The sequence below is a fragment of the Balaenoptera physalus genome (assembly GCF_965194825.1).
Source record: "Balaenoptera physalus genome assembly, chromosome: 12".
In the NCBI taxonomy this organism is placed as follows: domain Eukaryota; kingdom Metazoa; phylum Chordata; class Mammalia; order Artiodactyla; family Balaenopteridae; genus Balaenoptera; species Balaenoptera physalus.
Genome location: NC_138897.1, coordinates 86,617,861 through 86,642,456, shown reverse-complemented (window position 1 = coordinate 86,642,456; position 24,596 = coordinate 86,617,861). Strand labels below are relative to the sequence as shown.

General features: G+C 49.3%; 1 protein-coding gene across 2 annotated transcripts in view; it reads right to left on the bottom strand.

The window, feature by feature from the left end:
• The window catches only part of SRRM4 (serine/arginine repetitive matrix 4), a 162,230-nt gene that overhangs the window by 12,574 nt on the left and 125,060 nt on the right, over positions 1–24,596 (bottom strand). For both annotated transcript variants that reach the window (XM_082416815.1, XM_082416816.1), the window contains exons 4-8: positions 23,332–23,403; positions 20,541–20,567; positions 18,719–18,769; positions 14,940–15,038; positions 11,840–11,996 (exon numbers count right to left, since the gene is read on the bottom strand). In XM_082416815.1, coding sequence (XP_082272941.1) covers positions 11,840–11,996; positions 14,940–15,038; positions 18,719–18,769; positions 20,541–20,567; positions 23,332–23,403 — 406 coding nt within the window. The remainder of the gene's footprint in view (positions 1–11,839; positions 11,997–14,939; positions 15,039–18,718; positions 18,770–20,540; positions 20,568–23,331; positions 23,404–24,596) is intronic.

The following is a 24,596-nucleotide window of genomic DNA, read 5'->3' as shown; positions in this document are numbered from 1 at the left end:
ACTTTCTCAGTAAGGGGACCTCAAGCCATCAACACTAACCACATCAGTCCCTTAATGCCCAAGTTGGATCAAGAAACCCTTGCAGACAATGCAGATGGCGGCTAGAGTTCGCATCAATCTAAGGTGTCAAGATGGGGGGTGGGGAACAGGGAAGGTGTGCTTGTGACAAACGGCTTTGGGAGGGGCTGCCTTGGGGTGCCTGGGAATGAGGAGGGGTCCCCAGGATCCTGTGTGGGGCTGATCTAGGACAGATGAAGGAGTAAAGGAGGCAACGGAGAGCCAGCCCTCGGGAAGGCTGTTTAGAAGTACAATGGATGGTTTTCTTTAAACGTTCAGACCAGTCTCACAGCTGGGATGACATAGTGGGTTCGGTTCTGGTCCCCCAACAATACCATGCTTAGATGTGGGCAAGATGGACCTCTGCCCTGGGTCTCCTCCAGCGATAACCATCCCCATGGGGTGAGAAATCTGTGGGGCTGAGAAGGCACCACCTGTAAACCACTCCCCCCGAAGTGACTCTCTGGGGACCTGAAATCCCAGAATTCCCTGTTTAAATGACCCCTGAGTCCCCTTCCAGGGTCTCTGCAGGATCACCCATGGATCTGTTCTCCCAGGGGTAGACCATGCTTCAAGTGTGCACATTCCTAGGTCCAAGTGTGGCATTTGAACAGAAGTTGGATGTTCAGGCTTAGGTGTCCGTGTGCTTGAGTGGGAGGTCCATCACGGTGTTGGATGGTGCAAGGACATGGGGGGAGAATGGGAGGGGCCAGGGCCTCGGAGCAGATTCTCCCTACACTGTCATGTTGTGGCCTGGCACTCTGAGGGGTCCAAGATTCTAAATCCAAATCTGACTTTCCAGATCATTTCGAAGGTATGTTTGCCAAGATAGGAGAACCTATTTTATCTAAGTTTGCTGGCTTGATTTATAAACATTTGCATATATAGTGTGTGGCTCTCCTTCTATACGCTTGTCCCAGGCCCTGCAAATATTAGTGTAGGCCTCACCATCAAAAGCCTGCTTCTCCCACCCAGTTTCTCCCATGCACCTTGGGCCTAAAGAAGGGGGACTTCTGGGCTTTCTTAAGGAAACACTTCTGCCTTCTCAGCAGTTGGTCATGAGGGTGAGATACAGAGACAATGGAACTGTGAGAATAACAGTGATGACTCCACCAGCTCAGGATATCAGCTCCCGGAGCTGGGGAGGTGGGACTTCCTTTGCGGATTCTCCCAGGAGGCTTTGCACACAGACAAGGTGATGGTCCAGCTTTACCAAGTTCCACCCAGCGTGGCTGCCACTGTACATGCTTGGCAATCTGGCTAGCTTTGCTCTGGGACAAGGGATCTCAAAATAAGGTTGCCCAAATGGGGTTTCCTAGTGTGAGACTTCTTTAAAAATTAATGTAAAGGCCCTTTTTCCATTCAGCTCCTTTTTGTCTTCCAGTTTGCAAGTTGGGTGCCGTATCTTTCCCACCTCTGAGAGTTCAATGGCTACATATGTATTTCCACCACCTCTGTCAGGAATGACAAAGCATCATGCCAGGCAATTAGACCCTGGGGCCTGGGCTCTCAGGCTGGGCTTGGCCTGGGGACGGGCTCATGGAATCTTTGTCTCAGAGACAGTGAATGTTTGGTAGCCAGTGTATCACAGGTGACTCAGGTGCGCCCCTCCTGGAGGGAACCAGGCTGCACCATGAATACAACGGTTTCCATTACCCTACGGCTTGCTACCTGGAGGCATCCAGTCCGGGCCTTGCTCTGCCCAGGTGCTTGTTTCCACCTTGACTACTAATTTCAAAGGATATGTCCTGGTGCATCAGGAGTCCCCAGGGGGAAGGATCTCCGGAACATAAGGCCCCTCGGGGCTAGTGGATAGAGAAGGGGACTTTGCCTTTTTCACATTCTCAAGCCCACATCCTGAGCTCACAGGGACACTTTCAGAGTGTCGCTACCTGACCACGACCACTACCCACGTGCAACTTGTGTGATCAGAACTGAGAACTCTCGAAGGCATCACGCTCTCCCATCATCACAGAAAACAGAGATAAATGTGCTACTGGAATGTCCTCATTGGGTTGACCCTGGTGCTTGAAAATACCAACCTCTCCTGCTTGTTGAAAAGTCCCATTTCTTTGGATGAATCTAAATTCTGTGACATGCGTGACAGTGTCGACACTTTACAGCTCAACCCTGTGTCCTTCACAAACCTCATCTCTTCCATATACCACCCCGCCTCCCCCGCACTCTGGCCCCCACGACCTTCGGCCAATCGATTAGAAAGTTTTCTTGGTTCTACCACCACATCTTGCTCTCCCAACCCCAGGCCATTTGCCTATGCCATTTCCTCCGCCTAGAACACTGTTCCCCTCTTCCTCACTTCACATGGCTAAATTTATTCATCTTCCAGTTTACATATCACCTCCTCTTGAAAGCCTTCTCGGAGCTCCAGGCCAGGACAGCACAAAACTCTCTACTTCATTCATTCTAACATTCACTCTTTCATTCATTCACTCATTCAAAAATGAGTGGCTTCTGTCTGCCACAGCACTCTTACTGGGGTGAGGGGGCAGTAATTGCTTGTTTTACCTCCTGTCTCCATCTGGATGGGCTGAAAGTTGGGGTCTTGAGACCAGCTCAGGGCTGGGTGTGTGAGCCAGAGAGACCCTCTAGAATCAAGTTTTAGGTCCAGGCCAGTGGTAAAGAGAAGGAATGCCCTCCGCTCTTCCTCCTGGCCCTCCTCAGACCTAGGACCCTCAGAGAAAGCACACAGGAGCCCAGCCTACACATGCTCAACAGCATAAGTTCCAGGCTAAGGTGAGAAGTTCCTGACCCGACGAGCCTTCCGGATGAGACAAGCAGTGTTGGGTCTCCTTACTTCCTTTTCCACCTTCTGCTATTCTGGGAGGTCGGGTTAAAAGACGAACTGGGTCTGGCCTCTTGCACGCAACAGGGCTGCTGGCCCATGCAGTGACTTTGCTCGGGTGCTAGAACGATGCTCCCCCTGGGTCAGGAACTCGAAAATGGTGCCCCACTCTGGCCAGACAAGTTAGAAAAAAGATACACCTTTCTCTGGACTGAAGCAGCCCCACATCGGTTTTCACAGCTGGCTCGACAAAGGGAGGGTCGGTGGGGTTTAACTCCAAGGCCAGTCACCCTTGGACAGGGCACAACCAGCATAACATGACACACCTAGCAGGTCCTGGAGACGCAAATCTTCTCCCCCTATTTGATCTGCTTTAAGGATTACTTTGAGGGCCGCGGGAAGGGGTGGTGGCCCGAAGACTTTCATTCCTGCTTCCTTCAGCTGAACTCTATTTGGTTTTGTCTTTACCAGTCTTGATGGGCTCTATCTCTGTTTCCAGGTGATAGAAACATTTTCATAAACTCAGTAGGGATGTCTGGATCGTTTAATGGCCTCAGCCTCAGATTCCTCCTTCTCCAGAGCTCTCCATTCACCCCACACACGGAGGAAAGACACAACGGAGGGGGGCCAAAGGCAGACTGTGGGGCGTGTGCGCGCATGTGCGAGTGATGCCGTGATAATGCAGGGGAGACCTTCATAAGTCAAGGACTTTATGACAGGCAGACGACAGGGGCCTCTGTGCGCTCGCCTCCCATCTCTAAGTGTCTCCTTCCTCGCCAGCTGTTCACTCCCACTCCGCCACGGAGGATGCGGACTGTTGCCCACTGGCCGCTGACGTGACAGGATGGCTCCCCCGTGCTCCTCCCTGTCTCATTTAGATAACAGGCCACTCACAAGTCATCTTTAACGAGCTCTTCTTCATCTGCTGGAAATTTCTCTTCTATGCACGTAACTGCTCTCTGCCCCTGTATCCCCAGCTTAGCTGCAAAACGGTCCTCAAGAGGCCGGCTGGGAGGAGTCATCCTAGACCCACTTTTGTCCAGGAACAATGCCCTCATGGTACCCGGGACCCCTGTCTAAGACCTGGGACCCTCATACCAGGGGTCTCTTCTGTGGTCCACTCTGACCCCTTCCTCCATCCCAGACTTGCCCTTCTTTTTATGTCTTCACAAAGGCCTACTTTTGGGGCTTGGCACAAAAATTTAGCCCCTGTAAGATTTGCTTAATCACCAAGTGAAATACACCTGTCTTCATATGGTTCTCCTAGAAATTGAGATAGGAATTTGAGTGCTGGCAGTTTCTTTGAGGGCAAGGAACCTCAGTAGGAGAGTGGGGTCAATGAGCAGGGGAGAGAACGAGCCAGCTGCCACAGAGGGCTTCTGGAGGACACCCTGGGACCCAAGGCGGAGACAGCTCCAGAGTTAATCCCAACCAAGGAGGGAGCTGTGATATTTATACACCAATTCCCTGCCACTCATGGGTTAAAGGCTGCACCCAAAGGGTGTCAATTCTCTAGTAGGTCCAAACTGCCACCCAGCCAAACAAAGTGGTCTTTGGCAGCCAGAAGAACATTACCTGGAAGCTGCAAGCTGGCAGTGTGTGAAGCGGGGAGGCGGAGGGGATATAAACGGACAGCATCTGTCTCAACACCCCAAACCACCACTGGAAAACTGACGGGCCAAGTTATACTTTGTTTCAGATATGCTTTCTTTAGTCCACTTACCAGCTAAACAAATTTATGTTCGACAATAAATTTGAATGAACTCTCAACATTGTAGAGTGAGGCAGATTCACATAACAGCCCATTTCTAGTTCATGCTGAAAAATAAGAGGATCTGGCAAGATTGAGTCGACATTCCTGCTTGGTGATAATTGGCTTGTGAGGAATTGCAGCTGCCCCTTTTGGACGGGGCACAAGCTCTCCTGACCCCAGGCCTTATGGGCTCCCTGTTGCTTATATCTATTAGCTGCCTGGCCCTTGAGACAGCTAAGTTTGTGACCCTCTGTTCTAAGTGTTCGCTGCTACCCGGATCTATCTGAAAGCAGCACAAACAGTGCATCCTGTATGTTTCATCTCTCCCTTCCATCTTCCCCATCTCTGCCCTTTCAAACCCTCTTGGACTTTGTCAATGAAAGGAACCAGGAGACAGAGTCATGAAGCCATATCCAGACCCCAGAGCTATTACAAGCTTTGCCCTTCTGGGTCAGGACTGCCAATCTCAGATTTTTTTAAGGACAAACTGTTTTTCACAAACTCATGGCCACTGGGAGAAAACAAACGAATACGTTCCCTTTATTCTCTTAGCCCCCGCCAATGTGAAGCTCCAGTTTTTTGTTTTTGTTTTTTCTTTTGAACTCATAAGCTTGCCTATTCTCCTCTTTCCTTAATATACTCAGCGTCAACATTTGGGTTTTTCTAATAAGTAATTAAATCCCCCCACCATGAACTCCAGCTCCTGGTGTTTCACTGGCAGTTTCTCTCAGCCCTCCAGGGAAGCCAGCACTGTTATTTATTGTTTTTGTTTCAAAGCATTATTTAATCAAGAATGGGGGAAAAAGGCAACCTCTCACTTACACTTCAAAATTTAATTTCGGCTGAATTCCGAGATCAAGAGGCAGCACAGCCTAATAGGTTACAAAAATACAATCAAGAAGAGAATTCCAATTAAACTGAACAAGTCCATTTACTGAGCTTCAAATGGCTCCATGGAGAGAGATGGCTATAAATTTTTTTTCCCTCCCTGCCATATGGGGGACTGGAAATTCTCATGTGAATGTAGAGCTACATGGCAGAGCTTTTAGCTAGAGGGTTCTGGTTATTCCTTTTTTTTTTTTTTTTTTAAACCTTTTGTTTCACAAAGACATGAAGTTTATTTTCCTCACTGTTGTTCATCTTCCTCTGCACATTAATTACGAAGACATCAGAAGACTGGATTCATTGACCTGTTAGGAGTTCATTAGAGAGGGGGAGGAATGGAGAAAGGCAGGGATCTGCTGAGGATGTTGGGAAGATGACAAAGTCCTTTAGGGCTGGGGTGGTCCCACAGGGCTGTGCACTGACGTTGACCTTGGGCCTGGGGCTGGATGTCTCTCCTTCCCTCCATCAGGAAGCTGAAGGGGACCAGCAGCTTCAACCTCATCATTTCTCAGAAGCCCCTTTTGATGGCCCTCAGCCCACCTCTTCTTGAAAATTTCTACCTGGATCCAGTCAGGCAAAATTTTCACCAGTCCAAATTGAAATGAGAAAAAAAAAGTTCAATGGAATGAGTTTTTCATCCAACGAAATGCATTTGATTTAAAGGCTCATCCTTTCTTCTGAGGCCATGTCTATTCTTCCTCTTCAGATGGTAAATGTCCCTTTCACTATACAAAATGGTGGTTTTCTTTTTTCTGTCCTTGCTTGGCAAAAGTAAAAGTTGACAATGCTATTCCATTTTCTATTTAAAAAGGACAACTGTCCCACAAATGCCTGAGTCTCATGGCCCCCTTCTTCCGCATTTTAGTCCTTTTGTTCTCTAAACTACAACGAATGGCACTGGACTAGTGAGTCTCCTAGTCTGAGCAAGAGCTCACTTTTGCAGGATGTACGTGACAACCTGGGTCAGAGGCGGGAAGGCTGGACCCTCCATACACGCTCCCAGCCTCACTTCCCCTGTCTGCAAAATAGGAGGCATAGCCTGCCATTCTCCTAGAGTTGTTCTGACGTTCACCTGAGATCCTGGATATGATTAAGCTTTTTGAGGCCAGAGATACTTCAGAAACATCATGTCTGCTTTTACTGGGACCAAGTTTAATTCAGCCATTGTGACGACAAATCATAACACTGGCAACTACTGTATATTGAGTGTTATGTCCCAAGCATCGGGCTAAGTTTTGCTCATAGAACAGAAGCTGCATGAGGGCAGAAATCTTCTCTGTCTTGTTCACTGCTATTCACCCAGTGCCTGGCACATAGTAGGTGCTTAATGCATATCTTATAAATGAATGGATACCTTATCTCACTCCACCCTCACAGCCACTCTGTGCAGTATGTATGCTTATTAGTTAAAGGTACAGATGAGGACACAGAGGCCCAGCGAAGTGAAATGACACAAGGGAAGTCAAGTAATTAAGCACTTGGACTCTGAGGGTAGACTTTCTGGGTTGGAATCCTAACCTCTCCATTTAACAGCTGCCTTTTACTTAAGTTTTCTAGGCTGTAGTTTCCTCATTGTAAAATGAGGATACTAGCGGAAGATCCCCTGAAAGGCTATTATAAGAAACGCATGAGATGAAACATGTAAAGAATTCAGCCTAGCACCTCGCACATAGTAGGTGCTCAGGAAGCATGAGTTATGGCTGTTACCCAGTCTCATAGGGAGATGAAATCAAGAACTCTGGAGTATCCGAATCTGCTTTAAAGCTCCTGTCTTCATCACTGTCGCCTCCTGCTTCCTCCTGTTGACAAATTTCATGAGGTCCTCTTTTACGGAGCCCAAGTTTTGCCTTTTCTTTTTTTTTGCGCCGTATCTGTGCAGGTTTTTGTTGGCAAGGGTTATGTGGCAGCTGTTGGCTCAATAGAGGCAGAAGGAGGAGAAAGGAGGAGACTGCCCTCTTCTGGGTCTAATTTCAGTCTTGATCAGCCCCCTTTAGATTCCCCCTCCAGTTAGGATAGACCTCACAGAGGACCCCCTGCTACAGGACAGGGCGTGGCCAAACCTTGGAGCCACCAACCTCTCTGTCATCCAGTAGGTCCTCTGGCTATCAGAGTAAGCTTCTGAGATACAAGCCATGATTCAAACCAGCTCCCCTTCCTACTTATTGGGCTACCTACGTAAGTCACTTCACCTCTCTGAGCCTCAGTTTTCCCATCTGAAAAATGGTGATAATGATGGCACCTACCTCAAAGAACTGTTTTGTGAATCAAATGAGAAAAAAAAAAAACAAAACAACTGTGTAAAGTATGTGACAGTGCCTGGCACACAGTGGTATATAGCCATCTCAATTGGGTGAACTCCTACTCATCCTTCAAAGCCCAGCTCACATGTTCCTTTATTTGTAAAGTCCTCTCAGACACCAAGATCTCTTAGACATTGGTCCTTCCTCTGTGGTCCTCCTACATATTGTACTTGCTTCCGTCACCTCCAGGGGTGATATTCAAAATATTCAACAACTGGTTGAGTGTGGGTACTGCCCCATCTGAAGGTAGCTGGCCTTGGCACTGAAGGGCTGCCAGGTATCACTGTTTAGCTGCTGGACTGTGAGAAGGTCCAGGAGGTACCAGAGGAGGGAAGGGATGGCTTTGTTGACTGGGGGGTGGGTGGTGACAGGGTCTATTTATCAATTGGTGTGCAAGTATTTGAATATTTGAACAATGGAGGAGTACTAGTGCTCACCTACTCAGTCTCAGCCCTAATGACAACATTTATCCTACTGTATTGCAGCCTTCTGTTGATGGCTAGATGGTGAGCTCTGGAATTCAGGAAGCCTGTTTATTCATCTCTCTGTCTCCCTAACACCTTGAACAGAGTTGACTGAGTGTAGATAAGGAATGAATGAGGCCATGAAGGATTCACTCCTTGGGACCCTCCATTTGGATTTGGGCTCTGACCAAGAAAGAGGGCTTCAGGTTATCTTTAGCTCACCAGCTAGGATTTTAACAAGATACAACCCACTTCTGCATATTCATGTATGCAAACAGGCCCCCTTGATGTAATGTGCCCGTCCCTGATTTTCAAAGAGCTCTGCATATGGGATGCCCACCATGGAGTGTGGCAGGAACCATGGCATAGGAGACCCCTCACGCTTGGGCTCCTGTTCACCTCCAGAACCCCCAGAACCCCATCTCCTGCCCTGGAATTCTTTCCCCATCCTGACTCCAGCCTTCGTTTCCTGCTTCCACTGGCTAGTTTCTCAGTTGTCACCTCCTCTGCCCTAACCTAACCCTAACCCCAATTCCCTTCCCTGCCTGCCTACCTCCTGCCCCATCTCAGCATTCACTGTTGTGCATTGTCTTTTACAGTTTGTACCTTGTCTGTCTTCCTTTTAAGGAAGCACAGGCTGTTTCTTATTCACTGGATTCTGAGAGCCACATCAGAGCTGACCCTTTATAGATGCTTAGTAGGTAACTGGTAGATTTGAACAAGTGATGGAATGGGTGACTCAGGGACCATGACTGTGCTGTTCTCTTCAGCAGAGAGCTCAAAAAAATCTTGGGGCCAGGACTCTTGGAAAACCTTTGGTCCAACCTGGTATCCTCTTCCATCCCTGCCTTGCAGGAGAGAGGATGAGAAAGAGCCCAGCATGGAGAGCACTTGGAGGACCAGACCTGGGGGGCGTCTGACGCCCCAGGAGTCAGGCAGCCATGAGCAGGGTGGGGCTAACCATTTGGGCTGCAGCTGCCATTGAGGATGGGAGGAAACTGAAAGCAGGGGAAGCAGGGGTTCTAGCTGTGGTCTCAACTCATCCACAGACTAGCCTGGGCCTGGAACCATTCTACTATTACTACTCCACTACTATTACCAGTGCTGCTACTATTGTTGCTACTACCATTACTATTTCCATTGTTAATACTGCTGCTGCTTCTATCCACCGCCAGCAACCTAGCACCTACCACTCGCCTGTTAGTCTGAAAGTCTTACTCACATTGAGTCATTGCATCCTCACAACATTTCTCTTATGAGGTAGGTCTTACTATTATCCTCATTTTGCAGATTTGGAGAAAACTGAGGCACAGAGAGTTTATGGAACTTGCTCAAGATTCCACAGTTGGAAAATACAGAGCCAGCATCTGGAATGTTTTCATCACAACACCTGCTACTATTTGCTGATTTTTGCCCCTGTGCCGAGCACTGGGCTCGACTATTTACAAAATTACTCTGCTTTTGTCCCCAAAACAAGGCTTTTGAAGAAGAGGTTTATTATCTGCATTTTTTTTAACAGATGAGGAAACTGCAGCTCAGAAAGGTTTAGGTAACTATCCCCAGCTCGCAGCCAGGATTTGACCACATAATCATAGTCCCATGTTTTTAACAACTCCGACTTGCCATAGCCCACGGAAGTCATTTCTCTCCTGTGAGTCCAGGTTCTCTTTTTGGAATCAGGGTATTGGGTTAGGTGAGCTCTTAAGGCCTCTGCCTTCTAGGTACGGATGAGCTTTCTGCTCTTCCAATAGCGGCTGGGCCCTAAGAACCAATAGCCAATCTGGTACCTCACTCACTGGTGTGGGAGGACCACAATTTTGGGGTGGGGGGAGTCAACATTCGGCTTTTTGAAACACCTTGGACCTGACTGGTTAGGAAACCATCCCAGGTGAGAGAACACAAGCCAGTTGCTCCCAATGGCACTTTTTAATGAGGGTCAGGTAGGGCCACCGAATGGGCTGCTATAAATACCATGACCAGAGAGACTGGGTGGCTTTCACCAACTTAAAACCATTCTTCCACCTTTTATTGCTTGTATTTTAAATTTATTTCTACCTTTGCAACAATTCCTTTGGGACACAAATGGGATAATCATGCTCATTTTCCAGTTGAGGAAGCTGAGGCTGGGAGGGGTAAAAGGATTTGTCCTGCCAAGCCAAGACTTGCCCCTAGGCCTCCGGACTCTCTGCCTTACTGGGAAGACCTTTCATAGGACATTTGCAGAGGGGAGAATGCAGGTGAGCATTTACCATCTGCAAATACTGAACAACTACAGGTATCTCTACAAAGGAAGGCCCTGAGGTGAGTTGTGGATTGTTCCAGCTAGGTAGAAGATTTGGGCAAAAGTAGACCTTGGTGATACATGGTGCCTTTACTGGTAAAGAAGAGTTTCCCAGAATGCACTAGAGATATAACTATTGTGTCAACCAGACCCAACCAGTGTTTATCATCACCTTCTCTTCCTTGACCTCTCAGCAAGAACCCCTGAGCTATTCCTTACTTCCACCTCATCCTTTCTAAGGGAGCAGCTCTCTGAAATTTTCAGATTTACGCCTAGCTAGAGGAGACAGGTCCCTTCCCAGCTGTTAGCTGTAACCATAGGGTACGTCTGTGTTGAATCTCCTCCTATTTGTGTGTCTGTCCCTTTAGAGTCTACAAAAGGCCTTCACATAATTTCTGTTATTGGATATCCCCAACAATCCCACATGGAAGTGATATTATTTCAAATTTACCAATGAGAAAACTGAGTTTCAAAGAGGTTAAGTGACTTTCTCAAAGCCACACAGCTAGGAAGTTGAGTTCAGGCCCAACTCCAAACCCCTTGGTCAGGAAACTTCCTGGCATCGAACTGTATGAAGTTGCATTCCAGCCCTCCTTCTTGACCTGAGGGACTATTGCGTGATCCCATTCAAGGCCCGGTTTCTCGACTGGATTCGCTCTTGCTTTACTCAGTGGCTTCACTCCAGACCTTAAATTTTCTGAGCATTGGCTTTTCTGAACCACCTGTGGAAGGAACTAGTGAGGGCAGCTGCGTCCTCAACTCCCTGAGACCTTGTGTGGACACGAGAGGCTGAATGCTATCAGCTCCTTGGAGGAAAATTCTCGTATACATTCAAGGCCGAGTTTACCCAGGTGAAATCAAACCCCAGCTGCTCGTCAGTGCTGCAGACTAGCTGTCAAAGATGCAGACTTCACCGCAAAGCTGCAGTACCTCTGTTGCCTCAAAGACCCCCTCTTTTCCTTCTTCCCCAAAGAAACCTCCTGTGGTGTCTCATACATGCTTTCCTGCAGATGTCACTCTGGAGGCCAATATGTACTTTCGAAGTTCCCCTGATAAAGAGCCGGGGGTTTCAGGTTTTTCCCGTCCCCCCAAGCCCCCACTTCCCAAGCCGCCAAGCCGAGTGCTGCCAAAGGCTGGTGAATGACCATCTGGTTAATCAATAAGGAGGTCTGAAACCAGCTGGATATTTGCCCGAAACTGAATTAAAATGTGTCATACACTGCCCTGAACTTGTGCCTCCACCCCCTCCAAGTGTCACGGCCAAGACTGGCAGAGGAGGCTGTGTGGAATACTTACTACACCCCTGGCCGACAGGAAGCTGAGCATCTGGAGGGGCTGGCTGGGCGGGGGGCTGGACCGGGCCTCAGGGCTGGCCTTGCAGAAGGTCTTGGAGCAGCGGCGAGAGTGCCTTCGGCGGGACTTCCGCCCTTCCTCGGGGGACTGGCCACGGTGCCTGGGTGCGGGAGAGAGAAACCTGAGGGTCTTTTGACGGGGAGCATGGCAGAGAGGTGACCGAAGGACCAATAGGATGTGAGGACAACAGAGCGTGTTTGGGTGTGTCTGTATGAGTTACGTGTGCATCCACCCACCCACCCACCCATCCGTTCACTCATTCTCTCATTTGTTCACTTGACAAATGTTTATTCATGTACCTGGCACTGCTGTGGGGGCTGGGGATGCAGCTGTGAAGACAGAAAGGGTCCCTATCTTGATTCAGTTTACTGTCCTTTGTGTGCCTGTGTGATTGTCTGTCTGCTTGCCTGTGTCTGTGACTGTGTGTACGTCTGGGTGTGTGTCCATCTGTGTTTTCATGTGTTTGTCTATAAATGTAACTGCTTATATCTGTGTGTCTTTGTGTATGTGACTTTACCATCTGTGAAATAGAGGCATCTTATTGACTGTCACCCAAAACTTAAAAAAAAATATCTGACAAAAACGACCAAGATGCCTTCTGCAAGCTTGTCACATCTAGATCTGGCTGCCTGTCTGCAGTGGAAACCAAAGGAATCTCTGACTCCTTAGAAAGGGTGTGTTTGGACTCTGCATACCTGTTAGCTCTGAGTCACAGTAGTGATACAAATAACACCTTATGGATTTGCACGGCACTTGTAAGCCCCTCTTCAGGTGCTTTCACAGTCCCCTCTACAACTTGAAGACATACACAGGGCAGATATTACTTTCTTATTTTCAGATGAGAGAGCTGAGGCTCAGAGATGTTTAGGGACCTGCCTGAGGTCACACAGCTTGTAAGTGGTGGAACGAGGGTCCCCGTGGGAACCAATGCCTCTGGTTCTTGCGCTGGAGTGTCCCTCTCTGCTCTGGGGCCTCCAGGTCACTTTTCTACTGAGTGTGTGGCCCGAGGGCCAGCTCTCAGGTTGCTCCCACCCCTGCTGTAGTGTCTCTCAGCCCAACAGGCACTGGGGAGCTCGGACGGCAACAGCAGCGGGAGATCTGACAGCGGAAAGAGGGCTGGGGCCGGGGCTGCGATGTGAGCCCTTTCCCGAAGAGGTAAGCCTCGGAGAAGGTAGAGTGGGGTGCGCCGAGAGTCAGCAAGCAGGCCCTGCACCGCCCTGCAGCCCAGGCCTGGGCTGGAGGTGAAGGGTTCAGGATGAGTCACACAGACCTGGGTCTTGGTGCCAGCTCTGCCCGTCACCGCGACCTTGCTCGGACCCCTTTGCCCACCAACATGCAGGTTTCTCAGCTGTAAATGTCTGTAATGCAGTTGAGCTCAGTGTGTCAACACCCTCCAGATAAAGGCCACCGGGGGTACCCTGTACTTGAACGAGCGTGGTCACTGCTCCCTGCAGTGGCAGAGAATGCACATCACGGGGAAGTGGAGGACGTCTCCGTCCGAGGGTGTTAGCGAGAACCTATTATGAGCATATGGTCGGGGCCTCTGGGGAGCACGCAAGGAGCTGGCGCTCTGACCCGGACTGGATGTGTCAGAAAGCGGAGGTAATTCTCTGATTGGGTGTCTTCATCAGTCTTACCTAGAGAGAGGGGAGACTAGACTGAGGTCAAGGCTATAACTGGTAAAGAAGCAGCAGTCGCTCACACATGCCAGGATGGAGAGATGCTGGGTTACTTTTGGGTTTTGGACAAAGTTCCTATTTTGTCCGGGCTCGGACCTGATTGCAGAAGGGTCTTGTTTTTGCCTGGATCACTCAGGGTCACGGAGCAGCCTTGTGTGATGGTGATGTCCTCTGAAACTGTTGCTGTCCAGTGGGAACGCCAAGGCTATAGTACTCGATGTCAGGGGCTGCTTTCTCCTTTCGAATGCTTTTACACCTGGCTCCACGTTCACATCACCTGGGAGATTTAAAAATCTTGCTGCCCCGGACCTACCTCATCTGGATTAGATCAGAATGTGTGGAGCTGGGATCCAGGCACTGGTATTTTTAAAAACTTCCAAAGCGACCACAGTGCAGCCAAAGTGGAGAAGCTCTGGTCTAGCTCATGGTGTGATTGGGATGATTAACAGAGAGAATGTATTTGCAGTGGCAGCACAGCGCCTGGTTCAGAGTAGAATTTAGGTAAATATTTCTCCTCCTCCTCCTCCTTCCTCTAGACGTTCTGACTTAACTGGGATGCAGTGGGACCAGGAGAGTGAGATTTTTAAACCTTCCCAAGTGACTTGGCCACGTAGCCAAGTGTGAGAAGCACTTAAGAAAGAATAAAGGAGCCTCTGACATCTGGAAGCTGGCCTGGTACCATCAGGGGGCCCTTGATGTTCCCATTGGTCTCAACAATGTCAAACGCCAGCATCAACGAAGCCCCCTCCCTCTTCTTGTTCTCCTTACCCACAAGAACCGCTTCCTCTTCTCAGGCTGGGGCAGCCGATGTGTCAGCGTAAAGAGGTTCCAGGTTAGGAGAAACCAGACTCAGAAGGGCCTCAGAGCTAGGTACCTTGTGCTGTGTGGCCTTTCATAGGTCACTTAGCTTCTCTGTGCTTAGAACAACCCTTAGTGAGAGACAGTCAAGTGCAGAGCCAGATGCCCCAGTTCAGTCCTAAGCTCTGTCACTTAGTAGCTAAATGCCTGGCAAGTTCCTTAACCTCTCTGTGCCTCAGTTTCCTCATCTCTAAAATGGGGATGACAATAGTGCCTCCTTCGTAGGGTTGTAGAGGGGATCACACAGCGGATCAGGAAGAGTGCTCAGCACCTGGACACGGAAGCACGGTGTTAGCAAGTCCTGTAGGTGCAGGCAGCGGGTCCGTCTGTCTGCAGCCCCTTCTCTACAGGGAAGCGCAGACAGCCTGAGTGCGAGGCGGGGGCGCCCCTCTGCTGGGAAAGCGGCCTCCCCGACAGTGACAGTGGGAGGTAGAGCTGACGGAGCCCGTCTCAGACGGGCTCTGGGCAGATGCCGGGGTGAGGAGGTGCCTCAGGGAGGGGGTTACCTGCTGTCACAGCTTGAGGAGTGGGACTCCGAACTCTGGGACCGCGAGGGCCAGTGGTGATGATGGTGGCGGTGAGACTTTCGGGGCCGGCTTCGCGATCTTGGGGCGGGTGGAGGGTGAGAAGGAACCAATCAGAGGAGAGAGAGACAGAGAGTTTTTGACCTTGTGACACACGTCTTTCTCTTGCACCCGAGTCACTGTCTCTCCCAAGGTCATGCATCTCCCCCGACCGGCCCCGTGCGTCACCCCCGCCTCCCGCCTGTGTAACCGGCCGTCCCTAACACAAGAGAGCAGAAAGGGGTCGTCTGGGGGAGACGGCCTGCCCCCCAGGGCTCTGCTGGGAGCAGAATCGTCACCTGCACACATCACCTCTCCCTCGCCTGAGGCAGGAGTCTCGATTTCAGATGGTTTCACGAACCAGTCAGATACGGTAATGTGTGAATCAGTCAGGCACTCAGAAAATATCAACCGAAGGGCATGGGTTAAAGAAAGTGTTTGTCTCCAGAATAGTGCCGTGGTGCTGTATCTTCTAATTTTTCAAGTGAATGTAGAAGTTGATATTTTTATGTAAATTATTCCTATTTTAAATGGAAGCTCATTTTTTAAAAAAGACACAGTTTGGGGCTATCAAAACACATCTGCAGAATCCATTAGGCCTTTGGGCTGCCAATCTGTAACCTCAGCCCTGGAAAGGTAAGTCTGGATTCTTAGCATGGAGTCAAAAGCCCACTCTCAGAGGGAGTTACAAACATCATCAACAACAAAAATTACACTACCACTGCCACTAAAACTGGTGTTATAACAGGTTACTTCAGCTTTCTCTAAATAATAATGATGACTCAGAAGTAGCAGTAGCAGTGGCAGTGGTCACTGAGGACGTACAAGGAATGTCAATAGTTTGGGCCAAGTCAGGAAGCCAGTGGAAGTTAGAGATGATTCTATTGTGAGGTAGCTTGGTTATCCCAACAAAAGACTCAGGGATTCTGGTAATGTGATCATCAGACCATATCCCTTCCCTGTTTAAAGCCCTCCCATTGTCCTCATGTCAAGTCCAAGCTCTGACCTTGAACCCCAAGCACCTTCAGGAGCCAGCCTCTGCCTAGCTCTCCAGCCTCCTTGCCTGGCATCTAGAGCCCTTGTTTGAAAGGCTCAAGCAACCCCGAGGTGCTTGTATTCTGGCTCACACATTTCCCACATTTTATGATGCCCTGATGGTGGTGACGGTGATGGTGATGATGGTGATGGTGATGGTGATGGTGGTGATGGTGATGGTGGTGATGGTGATGGTGATGGTGATGATGGTGATGGTGATGGTGATGGTGGTGATGGTGATGATGGTGATGGTGATGGGGATGATGGTGATGGTGATGGGGATGATGGTGATGGTGATGGGGATGATGGGGATGATGGTGATGATGGTGATGGTGATGATGGTGATGGTAATGGGGATGATGGTGATGGTGATGGTGATGGTGATGGTGATGATGGTGATGGGGGTGATGGGGATGGTGGTGATTGTGATGATGGTGATGGTGATGGTGATGATGGGGATGATGGTGATGATGGTGATGGTGATGGTGATGATGGTGATGGTGATGATGGGGATGATGGGGATGATGGTGATGGGGATGGTGATGATGGGGATGATGGGGATGATGGTGATGGTGATGATGGGGATGATGGGGATGATGGTGATGGGGATGGTGATGATGGTGATGGGGATGATGGTGATGATGATGGTGATGGTAGGTAACCCGTCTCTAACACATACTGCCTGCCAGGCACTGGGTTCTAAGCATTTTCCTTAAATGGACTCATCTACTCCTCATAACAACCTACAAAGTGGATTCTCTTATTACTCCTGTTTTACAGATGCAGAAACCAAGGCACAGAGAGATTAAACCACTTGCCTAACCTGCAGCCTAGAATGGTTACCTCCATCCTTTGCCCCAGCCTAAGCCGCCCCTCCCTCAGGAAGCCTCCCCTCACCACCACACCCTCTTTCCTGCACCCGGACTCCCACCTCACCCAGGGCTTCCATCTGCCACTGCTGTGCTGTGACCTGTCCCACATCTGTCCCCGGTGTCCTGCTGCAAGCTCCTCGAGGCCGGGAGGCACATCTGTCTAATCTCTGTCCTCGGGCCCCACACAGGGCCTGACACCTGTTAGGGCCTCTCTAAGGGATGCTGAATAAGAGGAAGTAAGTTACTCCAGCGGTCCCCTGTTTAAAAGCCGCCTTAACTAACCATGGATCTTGGCAAGAACAACCACCTGATCTCAGGGGTGCCTTGTGTTTCTTGCTTCTCCCTCTCCTGACTCTGGTTTTTTGGCTTTCACAACCTTCTTTTATGTCCTGCTAGTGATTTCTGAGACTCGTCCAACTCTTGGCGCTGGGCAGGGTGGCCACTTTGCTGCCCTCAGGCAGGCAGTCCGTGCCTCTGTCATGATCTTCCCAGAACTCTTGGGGTCTGGGCGCAGCCCCCAGCTCAGTGACTGTCTAGACCGCAGCTCCACGGACAAGCCATGCTGAAGTCTCTGAGAACAGGCTCTGTCTGTGCTTAGCGTGAGCATACACTCTATACAGATGACCAATGATCGCCTCTTGACGTGAACTGAACAAGCTTGATGATTGGGACGTTCTTCCCTGAGCTAACTCACAGCTCTATTGCTTCCTTCTGGAGCGTTCCCCAGGCCCCCGTGGTGGTGCCTGAAATGCCCTCTTTCGCACTGACCTTGGGTGAGGAGGCGCTTCAGGCCGGCAAAGTTGAGCGCCACGCCCTGCTTCCTCTTTTCCCTCCCCAGCAGCCCACTGACTTTCATCCCATTGCCTTTGATTCTCGCTTTAGAAGCTTCTTGGTGGGAGATAAAATGTTGGTTGATTGGAAAACACACTCACTAACATCTGCAAGGGTATAAAGTAGATGGGTTGTAACCAAATTTACTTTTAATTTGGCTGGGAACTGAACTCTTCAGGCAGCGCTGGCTGATTTGAATTTCTACTACCAGCTATAAACCGTGAACCAGCTGGGACCCGAGGCCGGGGGTAGGAGCTCCCCTGATATCTCCATGCTCTAAGCCCAGAGGCTGGGGCTGGGACTCACATGTACACACACACGTGTGCACGCATGTGATCATGCCCCCTTACCCACCTGTGCACACACAGCACACACGTGCACAGGTAAAAACCATCCCGCACCCTCCCTATGAGTAATGCAAGCAGATTAAGCAGTGCACACGCCAAGGGCACCGAACTAGCACATAGTAGCAGACAGGGCACCTACATGCATGCTATTCAAGTTCATGCTCACATAAGCAAGGGCACACATATGCATTCGTGTGAACACAGATATATACCCCCCCACACACACACTATGCACCTGCATTGCACACAAATGTTTGCACGATGGAAGAATGTACAGATACTATTTACAAAGTGCACGCTACGCATATACGCACCACGTACAAACGTTACACAACGCACACAGGCACACAGAATTCACACACAATGGGCACACACATGCACACCGTTCACTTTCATGCATACACAGACACGCATGCATACACACACATCACATACACAACCTTATGCACCCATGCATGCCAAACCCACAACTGCAGGTCTACACACAGTTCTGTCTTCCCCTTCCTTCTCCCCTCTTGCCCGCCCACCCTCCTCTCCCGGTCCCCATTTCTTCGGCAATTCTAACCCTCTGGCTGTTCACAGGTCAGTCCCCCACCTCCCCAAGCTGGACAGTACGTTGCAGGTGGGATCTACTTACTGTTTTTTGTGCCTCTTCTCTTCCCTTCTTTTGTTTTTTGGGCTGGAGGAGCTGAATGAGAAATGGCCAATTAACTGAAAGATGCAAAATTCTAGCGAAAGACAAAGTAGTCAAAATGCTTAACACACGGTGGTCACTAGATTCAGGCAGTTTGGGAATGGACACTGATCATTTCTAAGATCGGAGCAGTTGCTGCCAACGTCTTCACCCAGTGGGCTCAGCTAGACACACCAACCCACACATACAGACTGCGGATGGGGGACGGAGGATGCTGAGATCGGCTCTGGTAGCTTCATAATAACAGCAGTAGCAAAGGTAATCATATCTGCCATGCTTTGAGGCTTTCTTATCAAGTAAGCACTGTGCTAATACCTTTTGGCAATAATCTCATTTCATTCTCCCTACAACCTATGGGCAGTGGCACATTTAATAAGCACTCATTTTCCAGAAATAGAAACTGAGCCTTAGACCGGCTAAGAAACTTGACCAGGATCACAGAGGTGAGCTGGAAAGTGGCCCCAGACCATGGGTCCCCAGGGCCCTTCCTCTTGACTGCTGTTCAGTCAATTTCTAAGAGAAAAGAATGGAATATCCAGGGAGCTGCTCTAAAGCCTCATGAAGTTTGGCAGATTCTGAAACGTTCTGCTCGTGAATATTCAAGTATCTGTTTTCTTTTAAAGTCACAGTACTGGGGTGTGGCAGAATGGACAATGATGACTCAGGGTCCCAGCATCATGAAATAGAGGCCCCAGAGGGCGAACACTGTTTGGTAGTTCAAGCCAGACCGGCTTCAGAGGGTCACCAGGAACGCATCACTGACCTAAGTCCTGGGGAGGAGAAAATTTGATTTCATCCAACTGAAATCACACCTTGACATGTGTTTGGGACTCAGCCTGGGAGGTGGAGAGCCCAGGACCTCACTGAACGATCCAAGTTCACATCCTGGCTCTGCTGCTGAGTTGCTGTGTGACATCAGGCAGGTTACCTGTCCTCCTGAAGACCCAGTATCCTTGCCCTTAAAATGGGGCCATTGTTCAAGCTGTTGGGCTGAGCGGATGGATGACATTGGTTATCAGTGTCTACTTGTTAACTGAATGAATGAAAGGCCTTTGCACTCTGTCAGCTGCTGGAATTGTGCTATTGTTATTTTGGAAGCCACGAAAGGGTGTCCTGATCCTCTGTCTGACAGATTTGGGTTTGAGTTTTGGCTCTGCCACCTTCTGACCGTGTGTCTGTGGACATGCCTGCCACACCTCCTGAGTCTTAGTTTCTTCATCTGTAAAATGGAAATAATAAGGATACCCACTGCACAGCGTTGTGATGGGGATTAATGGAGATTAAATACACACATGCATGGAAAAGGCTTAGCACAGGATCTAATTTATAGTGAGTACCCCACAGGTGGCAGCGTTATTTGTGCTCACCCTGTGCTTCTAGCACTCGGCCTCTGTCCCTTGGCTAGGATCTGGGAAGGCTTTGGTGGGGTGACTGGGGCTGATGCTTCTCTACATGCCCCAACCCAAGATTTCAACCAGCAGTCAAACAAACAGACTCTGGCACGGGTGGCGAGACCGGCCAGGGAGAGGAATCGGTAGGAGCTGGTCCGGCAGCAACCATCTGGCCTGGGGGAAATTGAAAGTCTGGCTTGGAACTTTCAGGGAAACCAGATCATGGCCTTCATTTCAGAGGAAACTGAGGCCCAGGAAGATGAAGGGGGCGTGAACACAGAGGTAGAAGCAGAGAGCTTGACCCTAGATGCTGCTTAAACCTGGTTAGGAAAGCAGAAAGCTAAGCAGGCAGCCAGAGGCAACAAGATGCTTACCTGTGCCTTCTCTTCTTGGAGAATGACCTAATTGAGGGCAAAAAAAAAGGAAGAGAGAGAGGGAGGAAGGAAAGGAGAGAGACAGGGAGGGAGTGAAGGAGAGGAAGGAAGAGGGAAGAAAGGAACAGAGGGAGGGAGGGAAGAAAATAAATGTGAGTCTGAAGTTTCTTTTCCTGGGATGGATGTATCAGTGCATTTGTCATCAGGCTACAAGGGGACCGGGACACCTAGCAAATCCTCCTCCTCTTTTAGATTTGAAGGTCATATGGGAAACATTGGTTTGCGTTTTGAATTTCCAGGTCAAAACCTACCAGAGTTTCAATCCTCACCCAAATTTGTCAGTAAGCCTGTCCTGGAAAAGGTTGCATGAGGCGGCCAGAAGAGAGTCCCTCTGCCTCTTCCCTCCCCCCAAGTCTCACTTTGGTCTTTTCTCTCAACTAGTTGTGGATTCTTCATCATCATCATCATCATCATTTTCATCTTCATGGGACAACCGACTTCCACATGTGGAACTCTTTACCGGTGGCCAGGCTCCGTGCTAAGCACGTCTCACATACATGCTTTGTCTCATTCAATCTCTTCCCCAAACCTGTGAAGTACTATTAACAACCATTGGACAAAGACACTGAAGCTCAGAGAAGTTAGTTAAGTTGCCAAGGGCCACACAGCTTCACCTATGTAACCCCGATTCATTCTTCAGAGCCCCAAACAGATGTCATCTTCTCCTTGTAGCATTTTCCAATACACTCAGGCTGGTCTGGTGCCTCCTCTCTGTTCCCACAAACCCTGGGTGAGCTTCTGAGCTTAGCCTCACTATGGTACAGACTTCTGCGTAACATGACTACCATTTTCCCCACTAGAACGTGAGCAACTTCAGGGCAGGAACTGGGTTCTGCTCGCTGCTCTGTTCTCAGGGCCCTGAATCCTGATTCGTGACACACAATGGGTATTCAATAAATAGATGTGAAAAATGGGATATATATATATATTTTAAACCCTGAAGCCTTAGTTAATTGAAAGGGAGAAAAAGAAGCTCAGTGCATCCTCTACCCCTCGATCACAGCTCCAAAACGTCAACCATCACTAACCAAACATTTCAGGAACTTGGAGAAAATGGACTAGAATTAGAGCTATGCTCAGTAGATGAGAGTTTGGGAAGAACCGGCGTTTGTATCTCCCGCTCCTAATTCCCCATGTCGTGGTCCTTCTTCCCTCTAAACCTCCAGCAACCCCTGGGCCACCGGTAGCCCCCAGAAAGCAAGCCTGTTTCCAACCCTCTGGCCTAGTCTCCTTCCCATGAGAAGAGCCCTTGACTAAGAAGCCACTTGGCTCCCAAGATCCATATAGAAAAATGCTCCTGCTTCCCCTCCAACCCCTAAACTGGGACAAACTGCTCAGCATAGGAAGGTGACGAGAAGGCAGTCTGTGGTCACAGGCAGGCCCTGCCTCGACAAAGGACTCTGTGTTGGGAAAGTTTCGAACACCAAATTAGCAACATTTTACAATTGGTTTGCCCACACCTTGTCTTGAGCACAAACTCAGAGAGCATCAGTTGGCGTGTTTGGGCAGGTGGTAGACATAATCGGTGAGACCAAACTGAGTTGAGACCTTTCTGGCCACAAGGGCTGAAAGGCAACCACACCCCTGGGTTGGGAAAAGCCACGTGGAGGCTACTTTGAACGAGAGGGTGAGATGCGGCGGGAGGTGAACTCAAATGACCTCTTACCTTTTGTTCTGCTGCGATGGTTTAATTGCACAAATAATCCACCACCCGTGTAGGAAAATTGGAAGATACAGATAAGCAAAAATAAAATATAAACCGCTCTTTCCCTGTCATCCACAGCCAACCACAGCAAATAGCTTAACTTCCAAAGATAGCTTCACACTCTCTGAGCCCAGGGGGCCAAACAAGCTCTGTAAACATGTGTAGATGGAGGGGAGCAGGTTAGGTGGGGACAGTGCAGCACCTCCGCTCTGTCTAAACACACAGCAACTCCTCAGCTCCAGCTGATGGCTGCCTGTGGGAAAACCGGTCCAATGAAGAGAGAGCTTCTGATTTTACAGAGGAGCAGGAAAACTTTGATTTTTGTATTGTGAAATCTTTCAATTATAAAATGTTGGCTTGGCCCATTAACCACAGATTTGAGACCTCTGGTGCATAGCCTTCCTGTCTTTTATTTTTCCCCATAAGCATGTGTGTGTGTGTGTACATGCACATGTGTATAGTGAGCTCCTTTGGGACTGTGTGTCCAGTTCCTAATGCCCCTTAACCACTGTCCACAAGGGCGTACGATCCAGAAGCCATGTTTCACAGGATCCCATTCTCTAGGACATAGTTGGACCAACCAGAAAGGTCTCTCCTTGGGAATTTGGAATAAGGAACAAGACCGAGAGATACAGCGTCTTCCTGCGGCTGGTCTACAACATGAAGAGACAGGAACAGGGTGCAGACTCCACGTCCCCGTGTGCACCAGGGGGCCCGGCTTGGGTTGTGTCAGCTTTCCATTCATCGGTTCTAGCCCCTCACTGAGGCCCGGCTGGTCCCTGAGACATTCCTGTCTCCTTAGAACAAATTCCCCTCTGGCCTGAGTTAGCATTAGTGAGCCTCTGGTCCTTGCAACCAGAGTCCCAAGTTAGACGAGATACAAATACACGACAACACATAGATGAGGTTTTTTTTATAAATGAAATGATAAGCTTCCAAATGACCTTGCAGTGCCATCCACTGTCACCTCCACCCTCACCCCAGCGGGAACATCCCTGTTTATTTGCAGAGGAGGAAGGACAGTACCTGTGTCTCTTATGTTTCTTGGAACTTTTCTTCTTCTTTTTCTTGACAGGCGATGGGCTATATGATGGGGACCTGCCGGGGAGGGGAGACACACTTCAGAGGGAGGCTTTGAGGGTCAGGGTTGGTTTCATAGAGACCCTTTTGCAGCCCCCAGACATGCCTCAGCTCTTTCAGTAACACACATCAAGGATGATAATTTGTAGAGTTAGTTTGCATTTGTTTCAAATGTTACCACGTGTTTTACTACATGTATTATCTCATTTAATCCTTCCACACACTTCTTAGGTAGGTACAATTGCTACCCTCCCTTTTCAGACAAAGAAAGCAGGGTTCAGAGAGGTAAAGTGACTTGCCCAAAGACACACAGCTAACAAGGTGGGTGAGCTAAGATTCAAACTGAAGACTCACTGATCCCAGGGGCTTTGCTGTCAATCACTATAGCACCCATAGCTGCTCTCCTGGTCAGGCCATAAATATTTATTTTTGTCTGCTGCCCTCTTCCAAAACTGCACATACTTTAAAGGTCTCTCCTCTGCTCCACCCTATGTCTCCCTGGTAAGACCAAACCCCTGCAGGAGATCTTGCCAGGATGCACTCAGCACGGTGGTGCCATGAAGGGGTTACCCGAGAAACAGAGACGCCCTAGAATCATGATTATGACTCAAGGCTGAGGTTCGGGTAACCCGAGTTCCAATTCTGACTCTACCATTAATTTATAAGTCACCTTGGGCATGTCACTGCTCACTCCAAGTCTCCTGTTCTCCCACTGATAAAATACCACGGTTGAAGCGTATCAGGAGCTGCAAACTCAACACCAACAGAGGCCTGCCTCTCAGATAGCTTAAATGGATGCAGCAGGTTGGGGGGGGGGGTAGCAGGGGAGACAGTAGGGAGTGGTGAGGCCTGTGGTGAACCAGAGAGCACCTGACCCAGGGGTATGGCTGCTTCTCAGATCAGCTGAAGGTCTCAGGTAGGAATGCAGGCCTGGGCTTCTAGAGCTCCTGCCTTTTGAATAGAAGTTGCCAGAAAAACATATTTTCGTGTGACATCTCCTGGTTTTAAAATATGGCCACCAATTAAAAAGACAAAAAACACTTTGCAGGTCAAATAAAACATGTCTGCAGGGGGAGATGCAGGGTTGAGAAACAATCGGACTTAGGGAATCATAGCACTTGTCCCCAGAGAGTGCTCACTGGACACACTGAATGAATGAATGAATGAATGAATGAATGAATGAATGAATGATGGGAGTCTGATCCCTCTGG